The sequence below is a fragment of the Mytilus edulis genome, chromosome 2, assembly GCF_963676685.1.
Source record: "Mytilus edulis chromosome 2, xbMytEdul2.2, whole genome shotgun sequence".
Lineage (NCBI taxonomy): Eukaryota > Metazoa > Mollusca > Bivalvia > Mytilida > Mytilidae > Mytilus > Mytilus edulis.
Window position 1 is genome coordinate 37,168,098 of NC_092345.1, and position 26,118 is coordinate 37,194,215.

At 29.7% G+C, this 26,118-nt stretch overlaps 2 protein-coding genes across 5 annotated transcripts in view; one reads left to right on the forward strand and one right to left on the reverse strand.

Annotated features, from left to right (window-relative positions):
- The first annotated feature begins 1,379 nt into the window (after positions 1-1,379).
- On the forward strand, positions 1,380-6,032 carry LOC139512105 (mediator of RNA polymerase II transcription subunit 22-like). Of its 2 annotated transcripts, none has more exons than XM_071299495.1 (4): positions 1,380-1,487; positions 3,140-3,291; positions 4,549-4,629; positions 5,802-6,032. In XM_071299495.1, the coding sequence occupies exons 2-4, from the start codon at positions 3,166-3,168 to the stop codon at positions 6,018-6,020; spliced, it is 426 nt and encodes a 141-aa protein (XP_071155596.1). In that variant the 5' UTR covers positions 1,380-1,487; positions 3,140-3,165; the 3' UTR covers positions 6,021-6,032. The 2 variants fall into 2 exon arrangements, with proteins under 2 accessions (XP_071155596.1, XP_071155597.1); XM_071299496.1 differs by having other exon boundaries at positions 1,381-1,462.
- Positions 6,033-8,000: 1,968 nt separating this feature from the next.
- The window catches only part of LOC139512132 (serine/threonine kinase-like domain-containing protein STKLD1), a 29,913-nt gene continuing 11,795 nt past the window's right edge, over positions 8,001-26,118 (reverse strand). Inside the window, exons 9-19 of one of the 3 annotated variants that reach the window (XM_071299529.1) lie at positions 25,040-25,107; positions 23,858-23,967; positions 19,707-19,946; positions 16,422-16,483; positions 15,505-15,571; positions 14,936-15,064; positions 14,021-14,149; positions 13,008-13,139; positions 12,490-12,642; positions 9,867-9,949; positions 8,001-9,090 (exon numbers count right to left, since the gene is read on the reverse strand). In XM_071299529.1, coding sequence (XP_071155630.1) covers positions 9,019-9,090; positions 9,867-9,949; positions 12,490-12,642; positions 13,008-13,139; positions 14,021-14,149; positions 14,936-15,064; positions 15,505-15,571; positions 16,422-16,483; positions 19,707-19,946; positions 23,858-23,967; positions 25,040-25,107 — 1,245 coding nt within the window. In that variant the 3' untranslated portion in view covers positions 8,001-9,018. Of the gene's footprint in view, positions 9,091-9,866; positions 9,950-11,226; positions 11,307-12,489; positions 12,643-13,007; positions 13,140-14,020; positions 14,150-14,935; positions 15,065-15,504; positions 15,572-16,421; positions 16,484-19,706; positions 19,947-23,857; positions 23,968-25,039; positions 25,108-26,118 lie in introns of all 3 variants that reach the window. The other 2 variants (XM_071299531.1, XM_071299532.1) reach the window with 2 other exon arrangements.

Sequence of the window (26,118 nt, forward strand, 5' to 3'; positions counted from 1 at the left end):
ACTTTCTAAATCATGTTTCAGAAAAACTTAAAAAAGCATTTATTTAATATATTTTTTTTTAATTCAATTTTATTATTTTACACAATATACTTTCCAGTATTCAAATAATTGTTTTGTACACTACTTTGTAATGTTTTTCACTGAAAACGTAGCATTGGGGTGTATTTTCCGGAATTTACCGAGTATCACCGGAATGCCATGTGATAACGTTACGGAAAGGCATGTGATAACAATCGAAGCATGTGATAAACTTTTCATATCAGCCCGCTAAGCACCAATTCGTAAAATATGGAGTTTACGTTAATTTGATGTTATTATCATACAGTAAAAATCATATGTTATTTAGTCTAAGTATATGATAACTTATATAATTTCATTTTTATAAGATATCTCATATATTATATAAGATATCTTTAAGGTTATATGAGATATCTTTAATGTTATTTAAGATATCTTTAATTTATATAAGATATCTCATAAAGTTTATAAGATATCTTTAAAACTGTGTAAGATATTTTATAAACTATTTAAGATATCTTATAAATTATATAAGATATCTTATAAAGACAATTATATAAGATATCTGATAAATTATATGAGATAATAAACTATATAAGATATCTTATAAACTTTATAAGATATCTTTAAAACTGTGTAAGATATTTTATAAACTATAAAGATATCTTATAAATTATATAAGATATCTTATAAAGACAACTATATAAGATATCTGATAAATTGTATGAGATATCTTATAAACTATATAAGATATCTTATAAATTTTAGGAGATATCTTATAAACTTTAGGAGATATCATGTAAACTATATAAGATATATTATAAAGTTTATGAGATATCTTGAAGTAAGAATAAATAGCAAAACGGCTTGCCATAATTACGATTTATTGTGGAATATCCCGGAATCCTTGGGGCCACTAGTTTATGGGTATTTTTGCGCATCCCCTGTGGAATATCCCGGAATGTATATAGATATGAGACCGTTGGCTTTTCCGTTTAAATCTGGTTTTATACTTATCATTTTTGGGCCCTTTATAGCTAGCTGTTCGATGTGAGCCAAGGCTCCATGTTGAAGACCGTACTTTGACCTCAGTCCTATAGTGGTTTACTTTTACTCATACCACATCTTCGTTGTTATATCTATTAATAGGTGAACAGTTCGTATTTATAAATACTATATAGCGCAAAAATCGGCACAAATAGTTCTTAAATTTTTCTTGAAATCATCCTTTCTCCAATCAAAATCCAAGATTTTTCTGTAAAACTGTGTATATTGTTGATGAATAAAATTCCGCTTGATTGATATAAATAATCCTTATGAACTAACAGGAGGACCGAAATGTACTTAGGGTCGAAACCATATAAAAATCTAAATCAATAAAATGTTTGATGCATTTTAGTTGAGGAAAAAAAATAACAAAAGACAATCTATTTATTTGACTGAGGTATTGTCAAGATAACAAATTATTGGTGAGCTACCACTACTTTTTTTTTAAAGAAGCAATTAACTTTTCTTCTTAATTGAAAATATGCGGTAAAAGAAGAACGGTAAAGATAGATTCATCTTTCTTGTCACAGGCACTTGTTTCTGTCCATATAAATAATAAACTGATAAAGGTCGACTATCCATATGGATAGAAACAAGTGCCTGTGTTCCTAGTTCTATAATTGTATAACATATGACTTCAATATTTAAGGTTCATCATAACCTTTTGGCTAAAATGGCCGTATTTACACCCCAAATTTTACTCTGAGTACAGACTAACCTATACACCTGCAACAGTTTTAAGGGATGGCAGGAACTAGATATATAAATTTTAAATGCATTTTGTGTTTCAGAAAATTATAAACTTTTCTAGATTTTGCTATCCATTTTTTTTCGTTCCTGCAGAAGGTGCAAAAATTAACTAAGTAGTGAAAACGATTGAGAAGCTCCCCTCATATAATCAATGTTGTGAGTAGTATTGATTTAAATGGACAATAGATGGACAATAGACACCTGTAAACAATAGGTGATTTAACAGGTTTAAACTGTGTAACTGAGTGGACCGTATCAAATGAAACTCGGGTGTTTGTTTATTTTGCTATCTTCCGCAAACTGGAAAAAAAATGAACATCAAAATCCAGGTAAGTTTTTAATTTTCTGAAACGTAGACTTCATATAACTTTTATATATCTAGTTCCTGCCATGCCTTAAAACTTTCCTGGATGTACCAGCTTGTCTGTACTCATAGTAATTTTGGAGGTGTAAACACGGCCATATTTTTCAATTCCTTATGATGAACCTTAACATTTTTATACATGTAACGTTACACCAGCTGGTTACACTGATTTAAAAAAAATAATTTACTGACCATGAGATCATTGATCATGTTGATAGTAATGAAAAATTATCAGAAATAGAAAATAATGCCCCGAGGTCATATGTTATAGGAGGGCTGTAAAGGGGGGGTATCTGCACGGAAGAACTGGAAATAAAATTGCCATTTCACTATGAACGAACAATTAAAACAGTATAAACTTTCATGCACGTTGATCTTTTTGCTGATTTCACGAAACACTGTAAATAATGAACAGTTGTGATGGCTGCACATGAAATAAAAATGGCAGATTACGTTGCACGAAAATAACCCTTTACCACCCTCTTATAGGAATAATGAGTGGAGATTCTCAAATGTTTTCCCAAAATAGTTTATTTTTGCACGTTCTGCAGGAATGAAAAAAAATAATTAGCGAAAAATCCAAAAAAGTTTATAATTTTCTGAAACATAAAATGCATTTAGAATTTTAATTCTGAAACATAAAATGCATTTAAAATTTTAATTTTCTGAAACATAAAATGCATTTAAAGTTTTAATTTTCTGAAACATAAAATGCATTTAAAATTGAATTTTCTAGGTCCACCCATGCCTTTATTAAAACTTTTGCAGGTGCATAGGTTTGTCTGTACTCAGTCTCAGAGTAAAATTTGTGGTGTAAATATGGCCATATTAGCCAAAAGATTATGTAAACCTTAAATTGGTAAATATTGTATAATGTAAATGACACACTTTGACGCAGTGGTAGAATCTATATTTATCCTATAGTTACCATTATAAAATTATAATAACAATTTCTTGCAGTTATGGTTGTTTGAAATAGATACATCATGTCTCAACCTCAAAGAGCAATATCACAGACTAAAGAGGCTTTGTTGAAAACCTACCACAAAAAGTTAAAGGATGACATCAGGTCTATGTTTGATAACTTTACAGAAATAATACGACTAGCTAGGGTGAGTGTACCAAACATACAGATTTTGTTTACAAGATAACAATTTTGAAATTTATGTTAGTACAGAAATTTTACTTTATTCAGCTTCTCTCAGAAAGTTAATTCTGATCAAGTAAATTGTTTACATGACAATGATGTAAATTTTTCATAAAAATTAATGTACTATATTTTTTAAATAGAAAAAAGGATATTTTTTCCCCTTCCTTTTAATAGTCTTGTATCAGTAAAGTGTAATACTTATCATAAAAGAAAGAAGATGTGGTATTATTGCCAATGAGACAACTCTCCACAAGCATGACAAGAGACTAAAAGACACTGAAATCAACAACTGTAGGTAACGGTACGGACTTCAACAATGAGCAAAGCCCATACTGCATAGTCAGCTATAAAAAGCCCCGAAATGACAAATGTAAAACAATTCAAATGAGAAAACTAATGACCTAATACGCTTATATATATATATATATAATATACAGGTCATGTTTATATGTACTTTAACCTAGATAACGTATAATTGTTAACTTTTTATATATTGTTACTTGGATGGAGAGTTGTCTCATTGACACTCATACCACATCTTATTATTTTTATATACTTGATGATGTGATTTGTAGAAATATGTGCGTTATTCAGTGTGCACCAAATTTTTTATGTTATTTCTTCATAGACAGAAAAAATATTACAGTCATTCCTTATAATTTAATTCTAAATTCCATTTTATACCGTAGAAAACCATGAAAAAACGTTGATGATGTCACGGTCATATGACTAAATTATGTCTGGGCTGATAACAAAATAACGTCAGCCAATTAGAAGACGTGTTACATCCAAAATTAAAGTATTTGTAAATAGATTCAATTATATATACATGTAGTCATGTACACCACTGTAGAACATATGACAATCAATTTGCCTTTTCAGAATCTAAAGGACTATGGGTAACCTCATTGTTTGTACATCAAAATAAAAATAACCTTTTAAACAATCACAACATTTTGGTGTATGCGTTCGAAAAAGTACCCAGAATCCATTAGATTCTGAAACAACGAATTATAAACAATAGAAACTAGTTCAAAATCTTATATAAAACTTGGTGAACAAGTATAAACACTACTATCTGTAATCAGATATATTAATCTTTTTCAATGGAATTTTTAAATTGAAATTGAGAAAGGAATAAGAAAGAAAGTGTTGATGTTTTTAGATACATGTATCGGGTTATATTTATTAATCTTGAGCATAACATATGCATTGGCAGGTAGAAGAGGATTCCCAGATTGCAAAGATGACTCAGACAGAGCAGGACCAGTATGAAATGCAAGTCAGAGCTTCTAACATAGTAAGTATTCCAATAAATTGTACATACTGTGGATTCACTTAATTTTAAAAAGTGTGTGGATTAAAGATTTAAGGTGGTACCTAACACTACAGGGAGATAACTCTGTAAAATCAGCTTAACGTTTTAATTACATTGTGTTGGTAAGGGAATATTAAGCTTCTCAATGATCAAAATAAGTGTTTGTCAAACTGCTATATAACCAGTGTATTTTTTCTGATAAAACGGTTGGTTCCAATTTTTTGAAATCTTTATATTTTTGTCAAAGGGTCAAAGTAAATACTTTGTCAAAATTTTATGAAAATTAAACGTGCCAAATTAATTTTTGTTAAGGTGTTGGGTACCACCTTTATATATAATAAGAGATATTACATTTGAAAATTTGACAAATTTTCAATACAAGTCTTTAGATCATTATGAATCCATAGTCAACAGTTGTTAGTGTTTGGAAGCAAAAATCAGCCAATAATTTTTGAATTACAGCTTTGTAAAAGTTACTTACATTTGATACATACACATCTGAATTATAAAGTGATGTAAAATGAAGTTATTCTAAATATAGTCATGATGTTCAAGACAAAATATTTTAAGTATTGAAATGTTCATTTCTACTCTGATTTATTCACTACCATGACTTTACAGGTATTAATTGTATTTAAAAGTTCAGATTGGAATCAAAATTAAAAAAAAATTGTGAAAAAATGATACCTTTAACATTTTTTGTAAGTACAATTCCTGCATTATCCCAAAATTAGATACTTACACTATAAATCATGTGAATATGTCTTTGTTTTGGCCAGGTCTCACCAGCAAGAGTTAAATATATTGCCAGAAGTGTATGAGATATAAACTTAACCAAATATTATAACAAATACAGAGATTGACATGCAACTTTTTTTTAATGTATTGTAAAACATTTGTAAAAGAGTGAACTCTTTGACAACAGTCCCCATTTCCATTCTTTATTTCAAAGCTTTAAAAATAGCCAGATTTCACTGTCAAACATTTCTTCTGTAACTTTTCTCAATTCTCCTATAACTTTTAAACATAATGACATCCTTGTAGAAGGGAAAATCCTAAAGGACTTATGGCCGATGATACAAATGGTAAGATTTTCCACCTAAATTTTATATATACATGTACTTAATTGAAATTTGAATTAATTTTTTTTGCAGGGAAGGGCTGGAGAATCTCTAATGAAGCTGGTATCAGATCTCAAACAGTTCCTTGTATTAAATGACTTTCCATCAGTGAATGAGTCCATTACGACTAACACTCAACTATATAAAAACATACAAAGTGAATGTGACAAAACATTAATGAACCTGAAGGATGAGATGTCTGTTGAACTCTTTGAACTAGAAGATGAATATTATTCTTCATCTTATAAATAAATTTAAAATAGATTTTAGTCTTTTGTTGTGATACCTTCTGTTATATATAGATTCCTGTAAATTAGGAAATTATTGAGTGCATTTGATTCTTATAAACTTAAAAAAACTGACATGTCAGCTAGGACCCCACTTACACATTTATGTGAGGCACAGAAACAAATAATTAAGACTGATGCAAACAAAGAAATACATGTTCCTAGGGTATCAATTTTTGTAAACTTGAAATTTTGTGCCTAACTGAAACATTTTTTTTCTATTAAATTTTTAATTAATGTATTTTCAAAAATGTATCTTAAAACCATGCTATTTTCAAAATGGTAGCCAATTTTACCAAGAATGTGTCCATAGTACATGGTTCCCCCACTTGCACTATTATTTTCTATGTTCAGTAGACTGTGAAATTGGGGTAAAAACTCTAATTTGGCATTAAAATTAGAAAGATCATATCATAGGGAACATGTGTACTAAGTTGAACTTCAACTTCATCAAAAACTACCTTGACCAAAAACTTTAACCTGAAGCGGGAAAGATGGACAAACCAAAATAAACCAATAAAAATAATGTCCTGAAGTTGGGCATAAAAAGGAAGCTGATGAATATGACACCAGCAACCTTCTATCTAGCTAGATATCAATTTTCATTTAAATCTAAGTACTTGTACTTTGAATGTTATCATAAAACATTAGGACCAGACACAAAAAACATCTTACAACACTAAAGTTTGTAATAACAAAGGTCCTTTCTAACTTTACTATCAAGTTGGTTTAGCCATGCACTCTTATTTCTCAGACAATAGTGTGATTAAAATTGAGACAATTCTTTCAATTTTCACCTAAATATCTATTCTAGGTCTATTACTGGTGTAAATTTTTTTCAGATACTATAAGCAATAGGGCCATTACAATCAGTGTATTTAATTATTGTAAGTCTGTCTGGCAGGTTACATATGATCTTTACCTTATTTTCATGGTACATTGGTCGGTGTTAAGTTTTCATGGTCTTGTCAGTTTCTCTAATGCTATAAGCAGTAGGTCAACAACATTTGGTGTAGGAATGATTGTAAGGTTAACATATCTGCTTGGCAGGATTTGTATGGCTTGGACCTCATTTTTATGGTTCATTGTTTAATGGGAAGGTTTTTTTGTGGTTTTGTCTTTCTCCGTTACATAAAGAAGGCATGACTTTAGAGCCACTGTATTTGGTGTATAAAATAATTCCAATATCAGTCTGATGTGGTTCATCTGACCCTGGTATCATTTTCATGGATTGTTGATAATGTTTAGTGTATGTAATACTTGTGGTGCAACCTCCAGCTTAGAATACTGTGGATTCATTATTATTCATTGGATACCAATTTTCGTGGGTTTCGTTGGTACAGGTGAACCACGAATTCAAATGTCCAACGAATAACATATTTTCAATAGACCCTTGCACATGTATACAGAGGTTTGCAAAACCACGAAATCAGATGTCCACGAATATGCAAGTTTTCAGCAATCCACGAAAATTGATACCAACTAAAAATAAATGAATCCACAGTAACATATTTCAACAAACATTTAATCATAAGTAAAGCAGATGAGACAGTTCAGCATGTGTATGATTATGTTAAACTTTTATATTTTCAATATATTGTCTTGTGCACATATATGTACATCATATCTTTTGTTCACCTCTGGTAATAATGTTCATTTACCAAGTCAGGAATATGGAAGTTGTTATTTTAAAAATAGTCTGTTTGTTGGTGTTGGTTTTTGTTGCAGTGTTTCTGTTGTTTATTTGTTTTCCTCTTATATTTGATGTGTTTCCCTCGATTTTGGTTTGTGACCCTGATTTGTTTTCGCTTAAACAATTTATGACTATTGAACAGCTGTTTAATACTACTGATGCCATTCATCTGATAGTTTTGTTCAATTTATTAACATAAGGTACAATGAACTGACTTACAGGACAAACAAAAGTATTTGCACTAATTCAAACTTATCAAGGTTTTTATATTTTATTTGATAAAAATGTCATAAAAAATACCATATACATAACACGTCTTTAAAACAATAATAATAAAAAACAAATCACAGTTTACAATATCACAGATAAAATGTGGCATACAAAACATAAATTTCACAAATAATACAATAGTAGTTTGAGTAAGCATATAGCATACATGTATGTCTCCCAGAAAGTATAAAAATCTAGATTACCAGTAAATTGTATCATATTATTAAATATAAGACACAATCTCAAAAAAGTTGTAATTCAAATATCCCTTAATTTATAATACCTTTCAAATTGGCACCAAATGTTCTCAAACAATAAATAAATAACAATATGAATGTATCTTCTGACCTGTATATCTAGGATTAAGAAGATAAATGAAGGTACTTGCAACCAATCAAAACTATGTCATTGCCATTTTTACATGTCATAAAGAATGCCATATTTTGAATTACAAAATTATACATAAGATATGATTGCTTGTGGACTTAAACTACATATATATAAAATGTCAGACTCTTAGAGTATAAAGTGAGTTCTACCAAATGAATCAAATATACATCTTTAATACTATTTAATACTATATGTAACTTTTTAAAACCAGCGAAGTGTTGATATTTACTATATTTATTATTTCAAAAAAATTTAGCCTTGCAATCTCAGAGAATATATTTGCCTTGTGAGAATCAATAATTGCTTTTGGTGGCCATGTCTTCATCAATGTAACAAATGAGTACTTTTATAAAGATCAACCCCTTATTAATTTGTTGTTCCTGCCAAATTTGTTCCTCATTGTTTTGGCAGTTATTTAGAACAAAAGACTAATGCTGGAATAAAATATTCTATGTTGCATATTTTGTTTAGTGTTTATCTTTACAATAAATATCATCTCGACCTTAAAATATTGTTATAATCCTCTCATAACTCTGATTCAGTCCATATGGACTGTCTAGAGTTCATTTTCTTAGTTAAATGAGCAATCAGGTGCATGATGGGTAATTGATTATGCTTTAGCTTTCTGTCCAGATATCAACTGTAGCTTTCCTAAAGCCTTTTCACATGGGTCCATTATATCCTGAAAATAAAATCAAGATAAACAATTTAATTTTTGTTATAATATGTCATGAAAAGGGATAGGAGAAATTGCCAAAATGCTGATCACTGGAAACAACCATATAAACTTTGATGGAGTTAAATAACATCAAGTAATTTGTTCCTGTTAAGTCTTCTTTTAATGAATGATACCAGGGGTATCTTATTGTGCTTTTCAAGTGGCACTCTTCTTAAATGTGACATTTATAATGTACTTGCCGTTTGAAACACAGGTTGATAATACATGATGTATCAAGAATTAAAAATTGATAGAATCATTTTTACTACTTGTTTTAAAAAATCTGGAAAATTAATTCAACACTGAACATATTATCCAAGAAATTCTTTTCATTTTGACGATTTTTTTGGTTTAAATTTAAAGATAAAAAATCTATATATTATCGAAGGATCATTATATCAATGCCATAAAATAATTGTAAACTCTCAATCAAAGTCTGTTGATGCAACAACATACCTGCCAACACAGTATGTTTAGTAAGGAGGCTCCTTCTTTTAATTTAAAAAAAATCAAAATTGAAAACTTTGAATGAAAAAAGGTTGTCACACATAATTTCCCTCTTAGGGGAGCTGGAAAGAAGAGTTATCTCCCATTGAGTAGCTCGATCCACCAGATAAGCAGACATGCAAGTTGATTTTGTAAACAATAAAATAGAAATTGAAAGTATGATTTGCTACCATATGAAATATTTACCTTTCAACTTTCAACTACGGTAATACTATTTTTATCTGACATCTTACCCTATTTTCTTTAAATCGTTTAAATATCTGTGATAGAAGATTTGGTCCAACATTTAAATGTTTCATTTCAGCACACACATCATCTGTAAGGTTATCATACAAGAAAACACATGTTAAAACAATCACCACAAAAAAGCATAAATTTATCTCATTAGAATACATATCTTGTGTCTGGTTTTGTTGGATTAACACACACCTACAGAAATTTGAACTTTAGAATTCTGAAATTTCAGTGGCTCATGTGAAATTACCAGAAAAGAAAGCAAAAAGGAGTGTTGTCATATCCTTGTAAGCAAAGCTTAGACACATGATCTGTATTTAATTCAGATTGAGCATAAACCAGCAAAACACCATAAAACAATTAAACCTACACTGATCTTCTTCAAGTTTACACATACTTATAAATTTAGTTTCAATGCGTTCAAAGAACAACACAAAATAATATTATAAATAATTAGAATAAGAGCCGTGTAGATTAAATTTGTATATTGCAACACAGCTTATACTGCGATATATATATGTCATACCCAAGGTCACCTTTATTCCGTGAAAACCTGTTGTCTGTTTGCCCTCTTCTATCCTGTTATAGTTTTACATTTTTAACATCAATTCAAAGGTTGGTTTTCTCTGGTCTTGAGGCAGACTTAATTATACAGGTTTGACTCTTTTAAAAGTACATGTTGTTTCATTGAAGATAAATTTCACATATAAATCAAACACTTATAGACCAAAGGAATTTTAAGCAAGGATTATAATATTTCATTTTATCAGAGTTTTGAAAAAGGTTATTTTCATGCAGCAGTTTATCCATGGATGCTAAAGAGCAGATATTTTCATATCTAGTAAAAATTGGAATGAGAGCACAAACTAAACTTTAAAATTATTTCCCTTTTAATTTACGTGATGTAAAATGTGATAATTTTACGTGTAACAATATGACAATTTTGTTTTTATTTTCAATGATTTGCTAGCTCAAAATAAACTCAAAATAGCAATAAAGAAGAATTTGGTGGGGCAAAAAAATCTGAAAACTTTTTAAAATGTGTCTGAAGTTTAGGTATAGCAAAAAAGAAAAGCTGTGATTACCAATGGTTAGTGATGGCTGTATATAGCTAAGTAGACATTGGAAAATATAAATATATTATCTTAGGAGTCTTTCATGCTGTCATATACATTTCTGGTTATGTCTCAAAAAGCATCATATATTGTTTATTCTGTTACAAAAGCATTTACATTTTATTAAATGTATACAAACACCACATCAAAATAGCTTAAAGTCACACATCTAACTAATGATACAGTCACATACCAACAACCCCATAAAGCACACAAATGAACAGCCATTTGACATACACCTCACCTTATTTTTTGTAAATTTTTGTTGTATTTCCCAAAGATTGAAACCAATCTTATAGTCTGATAAATCCTCACATATATCATCTAGAAGGTGATATTTACAAAGAAATAATATACTTGAAAGCTTATGTCATAGAAGATAAGATCTTTATTGCAGACAATTTTATATCTACTGTGCAGTGAGTATCTTGTTGATAAAATAATTTCTATGTCAACAAATTTCAGTTCGATCCATTCTTTGTGAATCCGAAATTATTTTGAAACACATGTTACCTATATTTTGAACATTAATGATGTCCACTTACATCATTTACAAATATAACCAATATTCAAATTTAATTCATGGCTATCAGCAGCTTTGATAATCATTTTTTTTTAACATTGAACGAGAAAATTTGATTTGTTAAAGAGAATAAAAGTTTCACCACTACTGCTGGCAATTCTTAAATTAAAACAGTGATCTCACTACATTGATTGAATGTGATGCTCAGTTGTGGTTCAAAAACTTTTCATAAGGGGGCCTGCTCCAGCAAAGCCCTAGATAATCAACCAATTTTTTCCCACAATAGGGCCTTGGGTTGCTTCCCACCTAAAAATAACTCAGATGCTATGAAAATTATTTTCTTACTGTGTTATGGATGTGATGCTATAATTTTTAAAAGCAAAATGGTATTTTGAAATTCCCAGTTTAAATCAGGTTTAATCCACCATTTTCTACATTTGAAAATGCCTGTACCAAGTCAGGAATATGACAGTTCTTGTCCATTCATTTTTGATGCATTTTGTTATTTGATTTGCCATGTGATTATGGACTTTTCGAATTGATTTTCCTCTACGTTCAGTATTTTTGTGATTTTACTTTTTACCAAAAAATTGAGGGGAGAACACTAATTATTTAATACGACATACAGATCAACATATCACAAAATAAAATCCCCAATTCACCAATGCATTTAGTTTTTCAAGAAAATTAATTTGATTACTTCCCCTTAAACAAGTTAGACAACGATGATATCCCTGTCTACATTACTTAATGTGGCTCGTGGGTACAAACATTTCAGCAAAAAATTAAACTTTTATTTTTTCGTTACAAATTTTATTTCTTTCACTATCAGTTATTACTTTATGATATGGTACAAAAATCCCTACTCCCCCCAAAAAAAATTAAAAAATGTTTTGTTGGGAGATATAATGTTTAAATTTTTCTTTAATAAAAAGGAATTATAATGGTGATACACGAATCATTTTTTTAATATGTGCTACATACCATATTCTGATAATTCCATTACTAATGACACAATACTTTCCACAACCTCAGCATTGTCCTTGTGAAGGTCATATGCTTTAAGTATGATGGGAACTCCTGCCACATGACCTCCAGTTGAAACCTCATTTGTCAATACTCTGTATGCACTTTCCTCTAGGAAAAAATAAATGAGTATTATAGGATTAATTTGCAATTCAGTGGTAATATGTCAAGTGAAATGTTCTGATTAATACTTTACATCAGTAAAGTCTGCTTACTAACTTAAGAGGTTATTTTATAGATTATTTATTTCAATAATCAGTGCTTAAAGTTAACATTAATGAAAAATAAGAAAAGTGAAGAAAAAAAAATACCCACAAAAATAAACCAAAGTAATCTATTTTCATATTTATTCCTCAAGTCCATCAAACAATGTTAAAATGTGTAGTGTTTTATTTCTATAGATAAATCAGTTTCATCTTAATTTAGGAACCAACAATGAAACACACCAAACATAACCAAGTAATGAGTTTACTAACCATCTGGTTCCACTAGACTGGCCAGTGCCAGACAAGCATTTTTCACAACTTTTGCATTCTTCATATGTTTTTCTATTGCATCAATTAATAACCCAACACAGTCCAAGTCTCCTACATTGTCAAAATTCTCATCTGTAAAAGTAAATAAATAGAATATTATGAACTGAAAACAATAATTTCCAAATTGATATTCCTTATTATTCAGAATTATCTCTATCCCTTTTCAGTCAATTCAGAAAATACTTCCCAATGAATTTTTTTCCAGTCACTTTTCTTGGAATTTACGGTCCTTTTCAGATATAACTTCTCTTTGATGATGATGTTGTAGAGGTTTTTTTCCCCTTTGATTGTGATGTATTGGTGATTTGTTTTCCTTTGATTGTGATATATTGGTGATTTTCTTTCTTTTGATGGTGATGTATTGGTGATTTTTTTTCTTTTGATGGTGATGTATTGGTGATTTGCTAACCTTGAATGATGGTGAGATAATGGTGATCTGTTTTCCTTAAATGATGATGATGTGTTGATATTTTTTTAAATAATGGTAATATTTTCTGATTCATTTTTCTTTGATGGTGATGTTTTGGTGATTTATTTTGTTTTGTTTTGATGTATTGGTGATTTATTTTCCTTGAAAGCGATAATGAATTGATATTCAAAGTTCAGAGTAAAATTTTTCATGTATATCAGGATGAGAATAGGTTTATGTGGTATAAATATGTACCCTACTTTTTACTAGACTGACAGGCTGAGCAGGAATTTTATGAAGCTAGTACACACTGTAACAGTATACACATGGAGATGTGTCACTTTACCTTGACATTTTATTCTGACTGCAAGCCAGTCTTATGCTTTGAAGGAAAATAGTTTCTTAAATCTATATAAAATTGGGATTAAAAAAAAAGTTTCTACTATGTTTTATCTTGTGTATTGTCATGATAAAATCTTCTGATTTTTTTCTATTGATATGGTCCAGACATAAAGTTTAACATGAATGATGTTGTAATCATTACCATTTAGTGTAAGAGACAAGAGGGCAGCTGAAGCAGCTTCTGCCACATCTGGTGAGTTCATATGTGTCTTCAGTGCACCACAGACATGTGATATGGCTTTCTGTTCTGTTGCTATCTTTACGTTATCCTCTACAAAATAAATTCTGTAAATCTAAATTTATATCTTGAAATTCTGACTGCAACAGTAACCTAATTAAAAGAATTTCATTGTAGAAAACTAAAAATTGCATTGGCTTTGTCCTGACATACTGAGTATGCTGTGATATTGGGTTAAAGATGAAAGTTTTATAAGGTCAATCAAGTTCTTTGAAGACCCAATATATTCCTGAATGTCCCTTGTCAAAGACTGCATAACAAATTTCCCAAAGTTATTCAGCTAATGGACCAGCTAAAGATTTTCTTCTCATTCTTACTTATATACCAATTTTGTTTATCAATACGTCAATTTATTTATAAAAAAAAAAAAATGAAAAAAAAATATTTTGTGGAATACAAATATTTGTATAGTTATACTTGACTTGACCCATAATGAACATTTGTATATAATTACAATTAAGAAAAAGTACAAAATCTTTTGTCCTAGTTGTATTGCAGTCAAACTAGGATAACGTTTTTTAAAATACATTCTTTCAATCTTTGATAAAGTATGATATATGATCTTATTAAAATACATATTGCTTACAAGGATATGGCATGGCTCCACCCTAATATCTGTTTTAATTTTTGACCTTTTGGGATCCTCTATTTTTTTCATAACAAACACACCTTCAAATAATTTGCTGATGTAATAACTACCATATCAAGCAGTAGAACAGAACATTGTCAGATGAAGTATTGACACAGGATCTGTATAATAAGAAGATCATATATAAACCTAGCTACCAATATCTACCACAGGAGACTCCATGTACTTACCAACAACTGCAAGACTCCACAAAGCATGGCAACATGTTGAACACAACTCAGGGTTGTTAGGATGTGTCTTAAGTGCAGTAATAATGTGTTCTACACCTCCATAGAGACCAATAACCTCAGCTGCACCCTCTGTAATTATAAACACATAAGCATGAGTTCCTGATTTTTTTAGTAATTCTATATCTACAAGTTGTCTCCCATTTGTTAAAAAAAATTCTTAAAATGCACAAGTTATCTCTTTTTGGGGATGATCCTTTTCTTATTATTAATGCTATAAAATTCATTTATCTTAAACTAAATGTAAACAAATTATTTTCAAATATTATGAAACAATATTTTTTAAATGGAATTGCAACTTCAGAACTTTTTTTTAAGAACTTTTTTAGCCAATTTTGTGTGCTTTCCATACAAATGTTCACCTAGACTTCAATTAGTAATATTTCAGATATAAAACTAAAAGACAAAAATACTTCATATAGCCAGCAGTTAAAGAAATAGAAGTAGTATAAGATATTGTGATTGGTACACAATAGCAATGTGAAAACACGCTAAAAGACTGATATTATTACCTTGTGATGCTAATGCCATTAAAAGTGCTGCACCAGACTGTTGGAGTTCTGCTGATGTTTCATGGTGCTGTAAATAGATATTGACATGATTGAGGTGTATTACATTCGAGATGCTACAAACTTATACATTTTTTCTTGTACCTGATCATATGTAAGTGTTGAATTCACAAATAGCTTTTGAAAAATTAATTGTGGGTGATATCAAAATAGCCAAAAAAATAATAGCATTTTCTATAAATAAATATGTAATCCTTTTTTTTTCTTATTGGGAGAAACTGTATGTTCTGAAACACCACTTCTAACATTTGTGAAATATAAATTTGTTTTTCTGGGTAAATACAATGCCTATATAACTGTCAAAATTAATGTTTGATTCACTCTAGCTGTTGAAAATTTGTTAACAGTTCTTAAAGTCCATGTCTCTCAAAAAAGTATTATTGTCCAGACAAGTCCAGGAATTTATATTTTTGGCTGATTGTGAAGAGCCTAAACTTGTCATCAAGCGTTGGTTGGCCATTTTATCATAATTCGGAAGAAGAAAATATTGAGGTTTATGCAATCTTTTTGCCCTTTGCCTTTATACAGCTATACATTTTGAGTGACATGATGAATAAGTATTACAAAGAAAAACCATACTTTAATACTCTCTCAGTTGTAATTAGTTTCATCAAATTATACTGTATAACTTGTCAGATTACAAATCTGCTGGACATTATTTGACTTGACCAAGACTCCAAGCTGACCTGTCTGTGCTCTTACTCCCAAATGCAGTTGCTTGATGGGAAAGCAGCAACTTATTCATTCAATGTCTTTTTATAAAATTATTGACCCCCAGCCCTCAATAGTCCTGAGGCTAAAATACTCATAATATATGTTAACTAGAAAGTGAATATGATAGAACAAATAAAATACTATACCTCCATAGCAACAGGCACGATAGATATAATCTCTGGTGTAAACAAAACATCATCAGTTTGTGCTGAAAATAAAAACATGTAAATATCATAATCAACTCTAGCTAGTATCTGTATAAAACAAGCTCCTTTGTCACTGTAAACAACAGAGAATGCATTTTTTTTAATTGAGATAAAATGCATATCATTTTACCAATTTAAAAGATGACCACTTGTCTTAACTTGATACTTAGAATTATTATAGATTCGCAGAGAGCAAATACCATACAAACATTGAAAAACATTGATAATATATATACAGAAGTCTAAGATCTGGCTGGGTAAAAAATTGTTCGGACTATATGCAAAATTCAATTTAAAAAAATTGGGTAGAAAGAAAATTGCAAAGATGCTTATCTTTCAATTGACTTTAATTTGAAGGTTGTCCAATGGGAAGGAAGTCTTACTGATGATTGATTTTCATTTAAAATAAGTATTGGTTTTAAGTTTGTGTGAAAATCGTATTTCAAAATTGTAAGACATTTTAATTGTATGCATAATTCTGTCTAGAACACTGGCAAAAAGGAAATATTGCTAACATATAATATTTATAAGCACTACTGTTCATAATCTTTTTCTGTTCAACATTAAAATGTTGTTTTGTTTTATTTATGCTACTTGTATATATCTTTATTAATATATTATAATTTAACTACTCTCTAAGTTAAGAGTTCTGACATGCAATACATTTTAAAATGCGAATATCATTCAATAATATGACAAAAATTGATTTTCTATTACCGGGTTATTATTCTTAATTTGAATGAACATTTGACTTTTGAATCAATAATTGAAAGTCAAGCATTTTTTCTTTGAATAAAAAAACCCCATAACATATCACTTATTTCTGAATTAGCAGTATGTCATATATAATGTTAATTGTTTTATTATGCTGATACTTTGAAGAAAACTTAAAATTAAAGGCATATTGAAGTTACATCATAAACCATATTTTTATTTTTCATTAATATATATAAACTCCTATTAACTATATATAGAATCCAATATATGCCCAGTGTTATTTAAAAACATTAGTTTTATACATAAATTGCAATCAAAATAATTGAAACTAAGGACAGCCACAGTAAGTTTAGGACAAAGAAATTTTTAAAATATTACATAAATAAGGCTGTTAGTTTTCTCGTTTGAATTGTTTTACATTGTCATTTCAGGGCCTTTTATATCTGACTATGCGGTATTGGCTTTGCTCATTGTTGAAGGTCGTACAGTGACCTATAGTTGTTAATTTCTGTGTCATTTTGGTCTCTAGTGGAGAGTTGTCTCATTAGCAATCATACCACATCTTCTTTTTTTATACTTAATTGAAAATTTTCATTTTAATAAAAACTAAAATAACTTTTGTGGTTTCACAATTTAAGGACTAAAAGATTAATTCAAACTATAGGGTAATTGTAGGGCTATTGGTGAATACTGTACTGAATAGATTTTTATTTTGCATGAGCTTGCAAGAGCAATACATATTCTACTAAGGATAATAATCAACAAATGCAATAATATTTTTATTGTATAGCATAGCTAAAACAAATGTGTTAACATATATTTGTCAACAACGATTTGGATAAACATGGCTATACATGTACACAAAAGGTAAACTATCATAGTGATCACAAATTTACTTTTTAACACCACTAAATATTTTGACTGAATACTCTCAATTATCGGTAATTCATATATTTTCCCTTTGATCTTACTGCCTAATATTTTCTAGTATCAAAGTACTGGCTGTATCACTGAAAGTATTAGGCAATACATTGTGTGATGTCATAATTACCGATAAACAGAATAGGTAATTTCGTTTTTGATACTGACTGTATCATGTGGAATATCTAAACTCGCCCTAATGGGCTCTAGATATTCCACATGATATAGTCAGTATCAAAAACGAAACTACCTATTATTCTATATGTAGCAACTCACAGATAACTTGTGTCTCAATTACAAATTTTGCTCATTTATGTAACAAATGATTTACCGCATACAAAGCCTATAGAAATTTGTAATTCATTAAACATAAAAATTCCTGGTTCACCTGTACCCACAAAAATTGGTATCCAACGAATAATAATTATGAATCTACAGTCTTTTACAGACCAAATTCATGAAGTAATAACTCTTAGTGAATATTGATCACTTTTATCAATCATTTTTCACTTTGAGTGAAACAGTACTTTTGCCTCAGACATCAGAATATTCATGGACATTCAGTCATAGAAAAAAAACATAAAATTGCAACAAACCTTTGTGAATTCAGTATGTGAAACATTGGATATAAGTTAAACAATATTGATTTCCTGTGCACACTGAGTATCTCAATATGAAACTGTGTATGGATCTGTATCAAATTGAGCAATTAATGGAAAGTTTGTTACGGTGGGTAAGTAAAATCTGAATCTGACTCCAACTAAATTGCTTCTCCCGATTTAGTTCCCTCCACAGATTTCAAATCGGGATACCTGGTGTGCTGTGGTAATTAGTTAATAAACAGTGTGTATTATGGTTCATAGAATATTATTCATTAGTGTCTGAGGAATCAATTAGGGGTCATTTTCATTTATACCTTCTCTTAATGCTGAAAACATAAAACAATTAAACTTCTTCAATATCAACTGATTAATGTTACATTAAAAAAAATAGACAGGATCAATATATAACAATAAGTCAAAAAGCACATACACATCATGATAGTTATGCCTATGTAGCGAAAATTTTAAAATTAGCCTCTAAAACAATTTCAACGATAATTTTTTACCATATAAACACTAAATATACAAAAATGCTAAGTTAAACTATATCAAAAATGCATGGTATAATGTTAGCTAATATCATGCTACTGCCCAACCATAAACGATCATTATTTCTTGTCAATGGTGTTCCAAACCCAAAGTTGGAAATCTGAAATTATAAGACTTTGAAAGAAAGATAATCATTATTGAATACACAAAGAGCAATGCTAGGGCTGTACCATTCAAACATACATGGTACCCAGGCAATTGAAATGGGGTATCCACCTATATAAGCAATTTTTGAAATCCTCTTATATGTACAAAAAGTATTTGACACTCACTCAAAGTTGTGATTTGGAATTGCCTGTTCTGGGTCTTATGTATGCTTTTATGGATTAGCCTATACTCTGAATACACCAAAACAACTCAGAATAAATTTTACTAACACAAACATGGTTGAATGAGCACTCTAGAAGCAGTTATAATTCTATCCATACTACCCTACCTGTTATAATTAAACTGTTAAGTATATTAAAGCCAGCTATTTGTATGTCTTTATCTAGCAGATTATTTCGCATGGCAGCTTTAATCATACGTTTTCCGCTGGCATCAATTTCAAACACTTCAACTTCCTTTGCAAGTTCTACAAGATACTCCAAAGCTGATCTAACATTGTCTTCATAATCGACCATATTGGCAAGATACTGTACTACTGGTCTTATTCCTTGTCCTTTTGGCAATTCAGCTGACAAATAGAAAAGTAATTGTATAAATGATATATATTTGCTATTTGCCATTTTATATAGCCTTTTATAGTTTGATGTGCAGTATGGGTTTTGCTCATTGTTGAAGACTGTACCGAGACCTATAGTTGCTAACTTCTATATCATTTGGTCTATGGTGGAGAGTTGTCTCATTGGCAATTATACCACATCTTTTTTTTAATGAAACATGCAGAATATGCTAATATGCAGTAATAATTTTGGAAAGGGAATATGCTCATAAAATATTTTCTTGAAATTCATACTAGAAATTGTTCTTTACAATTAACAGTGTATTGCATAAATTAACTGTGGACTTGTTTAATTTGAGAGCGTACCAATTTTTAAACGACCGCAAAAATTTTAATTTTTTGGTCGTATATTGCTATCACGTTGGCGTCGTCGTCTGCGTCGTCCGAATACTTTTAGTTTTCGCACTCTAACTAAAAGTGAATAGAAATCAATGAAATTTTAACACAAGGTTTATGACCACAAAAGGAAGGTTGGGATTGATTTTGGGAGTTTTGGTCCTAACATTTTAGGAATTAGGGGCCAAAAAGGGCCCAAATAAGCATTTTCTTGGTTTTCGCACTACAACTTTAGTTTAAGTGATAAGAAATCTATGAAATTTTGACACAAGGTTTATTACCACAAAAGGAAGATTGGGATTGATTTTGGGAGTTTTGGTTCCAACAGTTTAGGAATTAAGGGCCAAAAAAGGGCCCAAATAAGCATTATTCTTGGTTTTCGCACAATAACTTTAGTATAAGTAAATAGAAATCAATGAAATTTTAACACAAGGTTTATGACCACAAAAGGACGGTTGGGATTGATTTTTGGAGTTGAGGTCACAATAGTTAATGAATTAGGGGCCAAAAAGGGGCCCAAATAAGCATTATTTTTGGTTTTTGCACCATAACTTTAGTATAAGTAAATAGAAATCTATGAAATTTAAACACAAGGTTTATGACCATAAAAGGAAGGTTGGGTTTGATTTTGGGAGTTTTGGTCCTAACAGTTTAGGAATAAGGGGCCCAAAGGGTCCAAAATTGAACTTTGTGTGATTTCATCAAAAATTAAATAATTGGGGTTCTTTGATATGCCGAATCTAACTATGTATGTAGATTCTTAATTTTTGGTCCCGTTTTCAAATTGGTCTACATTAAGGTCCAAAGGGTCCAAAATTAAACTTAGTTTGATTTTAACAAAAATTGAATCCTTGGGGTTCTTTGATATGCTGAATTTAAAAATGTACTTAGATTTTTAATTATTGGCCTAGTTTTCAAGTTGGTCCAAATGGGGGTCCAAAATTAAACTTTGTTTGATTTCATCAAAAATAGAATAAATGGGTTCTTTGATATTCCAAATCTAACTGTGTATGTAGATTCTTAATTTTTGGTCCGGTTTTTGCACCATAACTTTAGTATAAGTAAATAGAAATCTATGAAATTTAAATACAAGGTTTATGACCATAAAAGGAAGGTTGGGTTTGATTTTGGGAGTTTTGGTCCTAACAATTTAGGAATAAGGGGCCCAAAGGGTCCAAAATTGAACTTTGTGTGATTTCATCAAAAATTAAATAATTGGGGTTCTTTTGATATGCCGAATCTAACTATGTATGTAGATTCTTAATTTTTGGTCCTGTTTTCAAATTGGTCTACATTAAGGTCCAAAGGGTCCAAAATTAAAACTTAGTTTGATTTTAACAAAAATTGAATCCTAGGGTTTTTTTGATATGCTGAATTTAAAAATGTACTTAGATTTTTAATTATTGGCCTAGTTTTCAAGTTGGTCCAAATGGGGACCCAAAATTAAACTTTGTTTGATTTCATCAAAAATTGAATAAATGGGTTCTTTGATATTCCAAATCTAACTGTGTATGTAGATTCTTAATTTTTGGTCCAGTTTTCAAATTGGTCTACATTAAGGTCCAAAGGGTCCAAAATTAAACTAAGTTTGATTTTAACAAAAATTAAATTCTTGGGCTTATTTGATATGCTTTATCTAAATATGTACTTTGATTTTTGATTATGGGCCCAGTTTTCAAGTTGGTCCAAATCAGGATTCCATATCAAGTATTGTGCAATAGCAAAAAATTTTCAATTGCACAGTATTGCACAATAGCAAGAAATATCTAATGCACAATATTGTGCAATAGCAATTATTTTTCAATTGGAGTTATCTTTCTTTGTATAGAATAGTAGTTGATAATATATGTTGGAAATTTGCCAGACATGACTATGATGTCATTTTCTATTTTTATTTGCCAATAACTTTATGTAAATAACTTCATTGGAAATTTGCCAATATAAAATGTTGCTGATGAAGCTTTTTTTCCTTATCTTATCTAAAATGTTTTTAGATAATGTATGTTGGACTTTTGCCAGACATGACTATGATGTCATTTTCTATTTTTATTTGCCAATAACTTTATGTAAATAACTTCATTGGAAATTTGCCAATATAAAATGTTGCTGATGAAGTTTTTTTTATTGTTTTATACAATAAACAATGTATATTCACTTTTACTACCAACCAATCTTTACCATTCAGTGATAACAAGCACTTTATTTTACATTTTAATATTTTATGATGTATTTAAAAGAGTAGTTATTGTTGCAAACTCCATTAGAAATTTGAATTGATATCAGTTTTGGAAAAAGGGAAACAGGGATGTGAAAAAAAAGGGGGGGGGTTTAAATTTTTCTCATTTCAGATTTCATAAATAAAAAGAAAATTTCTTCAAACATTTTTTTGAGAGGATTAATATTCAACAGCATAGTGAATTGCTCAAAGGCAAAAAAAAACTTTTAAGTTCATTAGACCACATTCATTCTGTGTCAGAAACCTATGCTGTGTCAACTATTTAATTTTAGATTTAAAAATGTTGAAGAAGAAATCTTTAATTGATTTGTAAAATCTTGACATTTGTTTTGTGTAAAAAAAAAACATGTAATGTCAAAAATTTGATCACAATCCAAATTCAGAGCTGTATCACGCTTGAATGTTTTGTCCATACTTGCACCAACTGTTCAGGGTTCGACCTCTGCGGTCGTATAAAGCTGCGCCCTGCGGAGCACCTGGTTTTGATTGAGGAGACTGCATGGCTCTAGAAAACTGCATAGAAGGCAAAGGAGAATATAAAATATGAATTCATTGTACACTTAAAAGAGTATTCAAAAATTGCTTATATTGGTGGATACCCCATTTCAATTGCCTGGGTACCATGTATGTAAGACCCCTTTTTGGTCCCAAAAAATTGTTAAAATGTAAACTTTAAGTTATTTATTGGAAAGTAGAATACTTCTGCTACATAAATATGGGCTGTTTTTGACAATAAAATTCACAATTTATCAGGTACTAGCATCATTAAGTCATGCTAAATTACTGAAATCTTCACAATTTTAGCATTTTAGTTAATTTTTAGACGGTTTCCGTCTTAAATGAAAGTGGCCGCATTTGTGTTCATTCTTAATATTGAAATGCAAGTTGTATTTGATGATAATATATATATGTGCATGTATAACATATATAAAGGTTGAGAATGAACACAGATGCAGCCACTTTCATTTTTGACAAAAAAATCTGAAAAGTGACATTTTTTTGCATCTTTAATAGATTTTTCATATTTAAGCTTGAATCCAAGCGTTTTTAATGACTAAATCAGTTATAATCTTTCACATAAACTAATTGAAGCAACTGAAATAGATACTTAAGTGTATAAAAAGTGTCCAAAATCTTTCGTCAGATGAACCTGAAATATTTGAGGCCGAAATCAGCCCTTACCGGACCTACTCCTTTGTGGTGACCCTTTACCCACAATTCCAGAAAAATGAATACCACACAAACAAAAATAAATCTACAATACATGTAATACATGATCAAGTAAACATACTTTGGTCTTTGGGTATTATAATGGATTCTCTCCTCTTTCTCTTCTCTAACTGTGAAGCATCACTTCTTTTTACACATTCCTGTACATAATTATTTTTGTCTTGCAATTCTCTGAAATGATTAAAGGCAAATAAATTACACCCTTGACCTTCGGTCTTTGTGGTTGGAAGTTGTGTCATTGGTAAGCTTACAAATCTCATTATTTTTTGGGGATATGAAATAAAAATGATATCTGGGAAATATATAGAAATGTGATGAATTGAAACTGATGTTATCTTTTCATTAATTTTCTATATACTAGATAAGTACCTTAATTCTGCTGGATTGCTGCTTGATTTGCAAATTAATTGATCATTGCACTTCTTCATTGTGGTAAAACATTTTTTTTTTAAATGACCTTACCAAGTATTATAAGCACAATTGTTTTACAGTTAAATAACAACATTTTCATTCAATTTAACAGTTTATATTTTTACAAAACCTTTAAATAGTAATTGCCTAGTTGAAAATGTCATAGTAAAAAATTCATAACTATTATGCAACCATATCAAAATCTAGGAAGCAATTAACCAAAGCCTTGGGTTCTCAGCTGGCAAGATAAGTTGTGATAATATGCAGTAAATCAATCCGCAAAACCAGGTTCAACCCACCATTTTTTTCTTAAAAGGTCCTATACCAAGTCAGGAAAATGGCCATTGTTATATTATAGTTTGTTTCTGTGTGTGTTACATTTCAGTGTTGTGTTTCTGTTGTGTAATAGTTCTCCTCTTATATTTGATGTATTTCCCACAGTTTTAATTTGTAACCCAGTTTTTGGTTTTTTCTCAATCGATTTATGAATTTGCAAACAGCGGAATTCTACTGTTATTTAATTGAAGGTACTTTAAAAATTTATATTGTATTTGGGAAATGCTTATTTTTTCATTTCTAAATTGCTGTCAGATTTTGTTTCCTTCAAAACATAACTTTTGATGGTAAAACTGAATATTTTCAACAATAAACTGTTAAAATCATAATGTAATGTCATAGTGCCAACCTTGTGAGGGCTTAAACGCCAGTCAAGGTTGTTTAATGCTCCCGTAGTAGTAGTGTAACATAATTTTCATTAAGTTGCTAATTATACCAGTATTAATTTGGAAGGTACTTTTAAATAAGAGCTATCTATCATGAAATAACTATTTACCTGGCTGTTGGTCTTTTATTTCTCTTCAAAGTATTTCTTAGTAAGCTTATAATATCACTTGAATAGAACTGAAAAAAAAGAAAGACAAGAATGCTTTGAATTTTTAAAGCAGTTTGCAGTAAAAATATGATGAAAAGGAATGGTAAGAATATCTTAATTTCAAAATTAACCTATTGTTTATGGTTTTCTGTCTGTATATTGCCAATGTTATATCAACTGACTTGGCAGAGCTTACGTTTTAATTTGCATATGGACAGTCTATTTGAAGATGTGTGTGATAACGATGAAGGCCGTTATAATTATAATTGATTTCTGATCACCTATCAGTGTCCCAAACAGATATACAAATGAACTGAGTGTTTGATAATAGACAAATAACTAGACACTTCATTGACGAGTTTATCCCGATACACCTGTCTATAGATGGTCTGGTCTTAAATAAATGAACCTGTTAAACCCCAACCAGTCAAGTGAAATAAATCAAGTGATAACTGTTTTCAATGAAGGATTGTATAGTTTGCACAACATTTCATTTTTTTCAATAATAGATAAAAATTAGATAAAGACTGCTGTTAATCATTTTCAATGATGTAAATATACAAGAAATTAAAAGTGAGGAAAATTTTGGTATAACCAAACCCTACCCTCTTAACTGTATGTCAAATTATCCATTTTCTTCATAATAATATCTCATGAAAAGATTAATGTTCTTATTTTTTTCTGACATCGCAAAGACATGTTGTCTCCCTTGATAAACTAATATTTCCCTTGTGTTATCTCCCCTTATTATTTATATTGCAAACAGAAACAATTTTAATAATGATTGTGTCAATTTTAACTTTCAAAGTAATAAATTTGAAATCATTTTGATTTATAAAACGAGAACTCGTCAAAGTGAAATAATTTTCGAGATATCAGGCAAATTTTTATCTAGATATCTGTAATTAATTCAAGTGCGGTTCTTATTAATGTGATACTCATGTTTTGGGATTATTCAATAAAAAAATATTACAGTACTTTATTTAACTACTTTTACAAAACAAAGAAAACCATATTAAAAGCAGACATTTGTTAAAAAT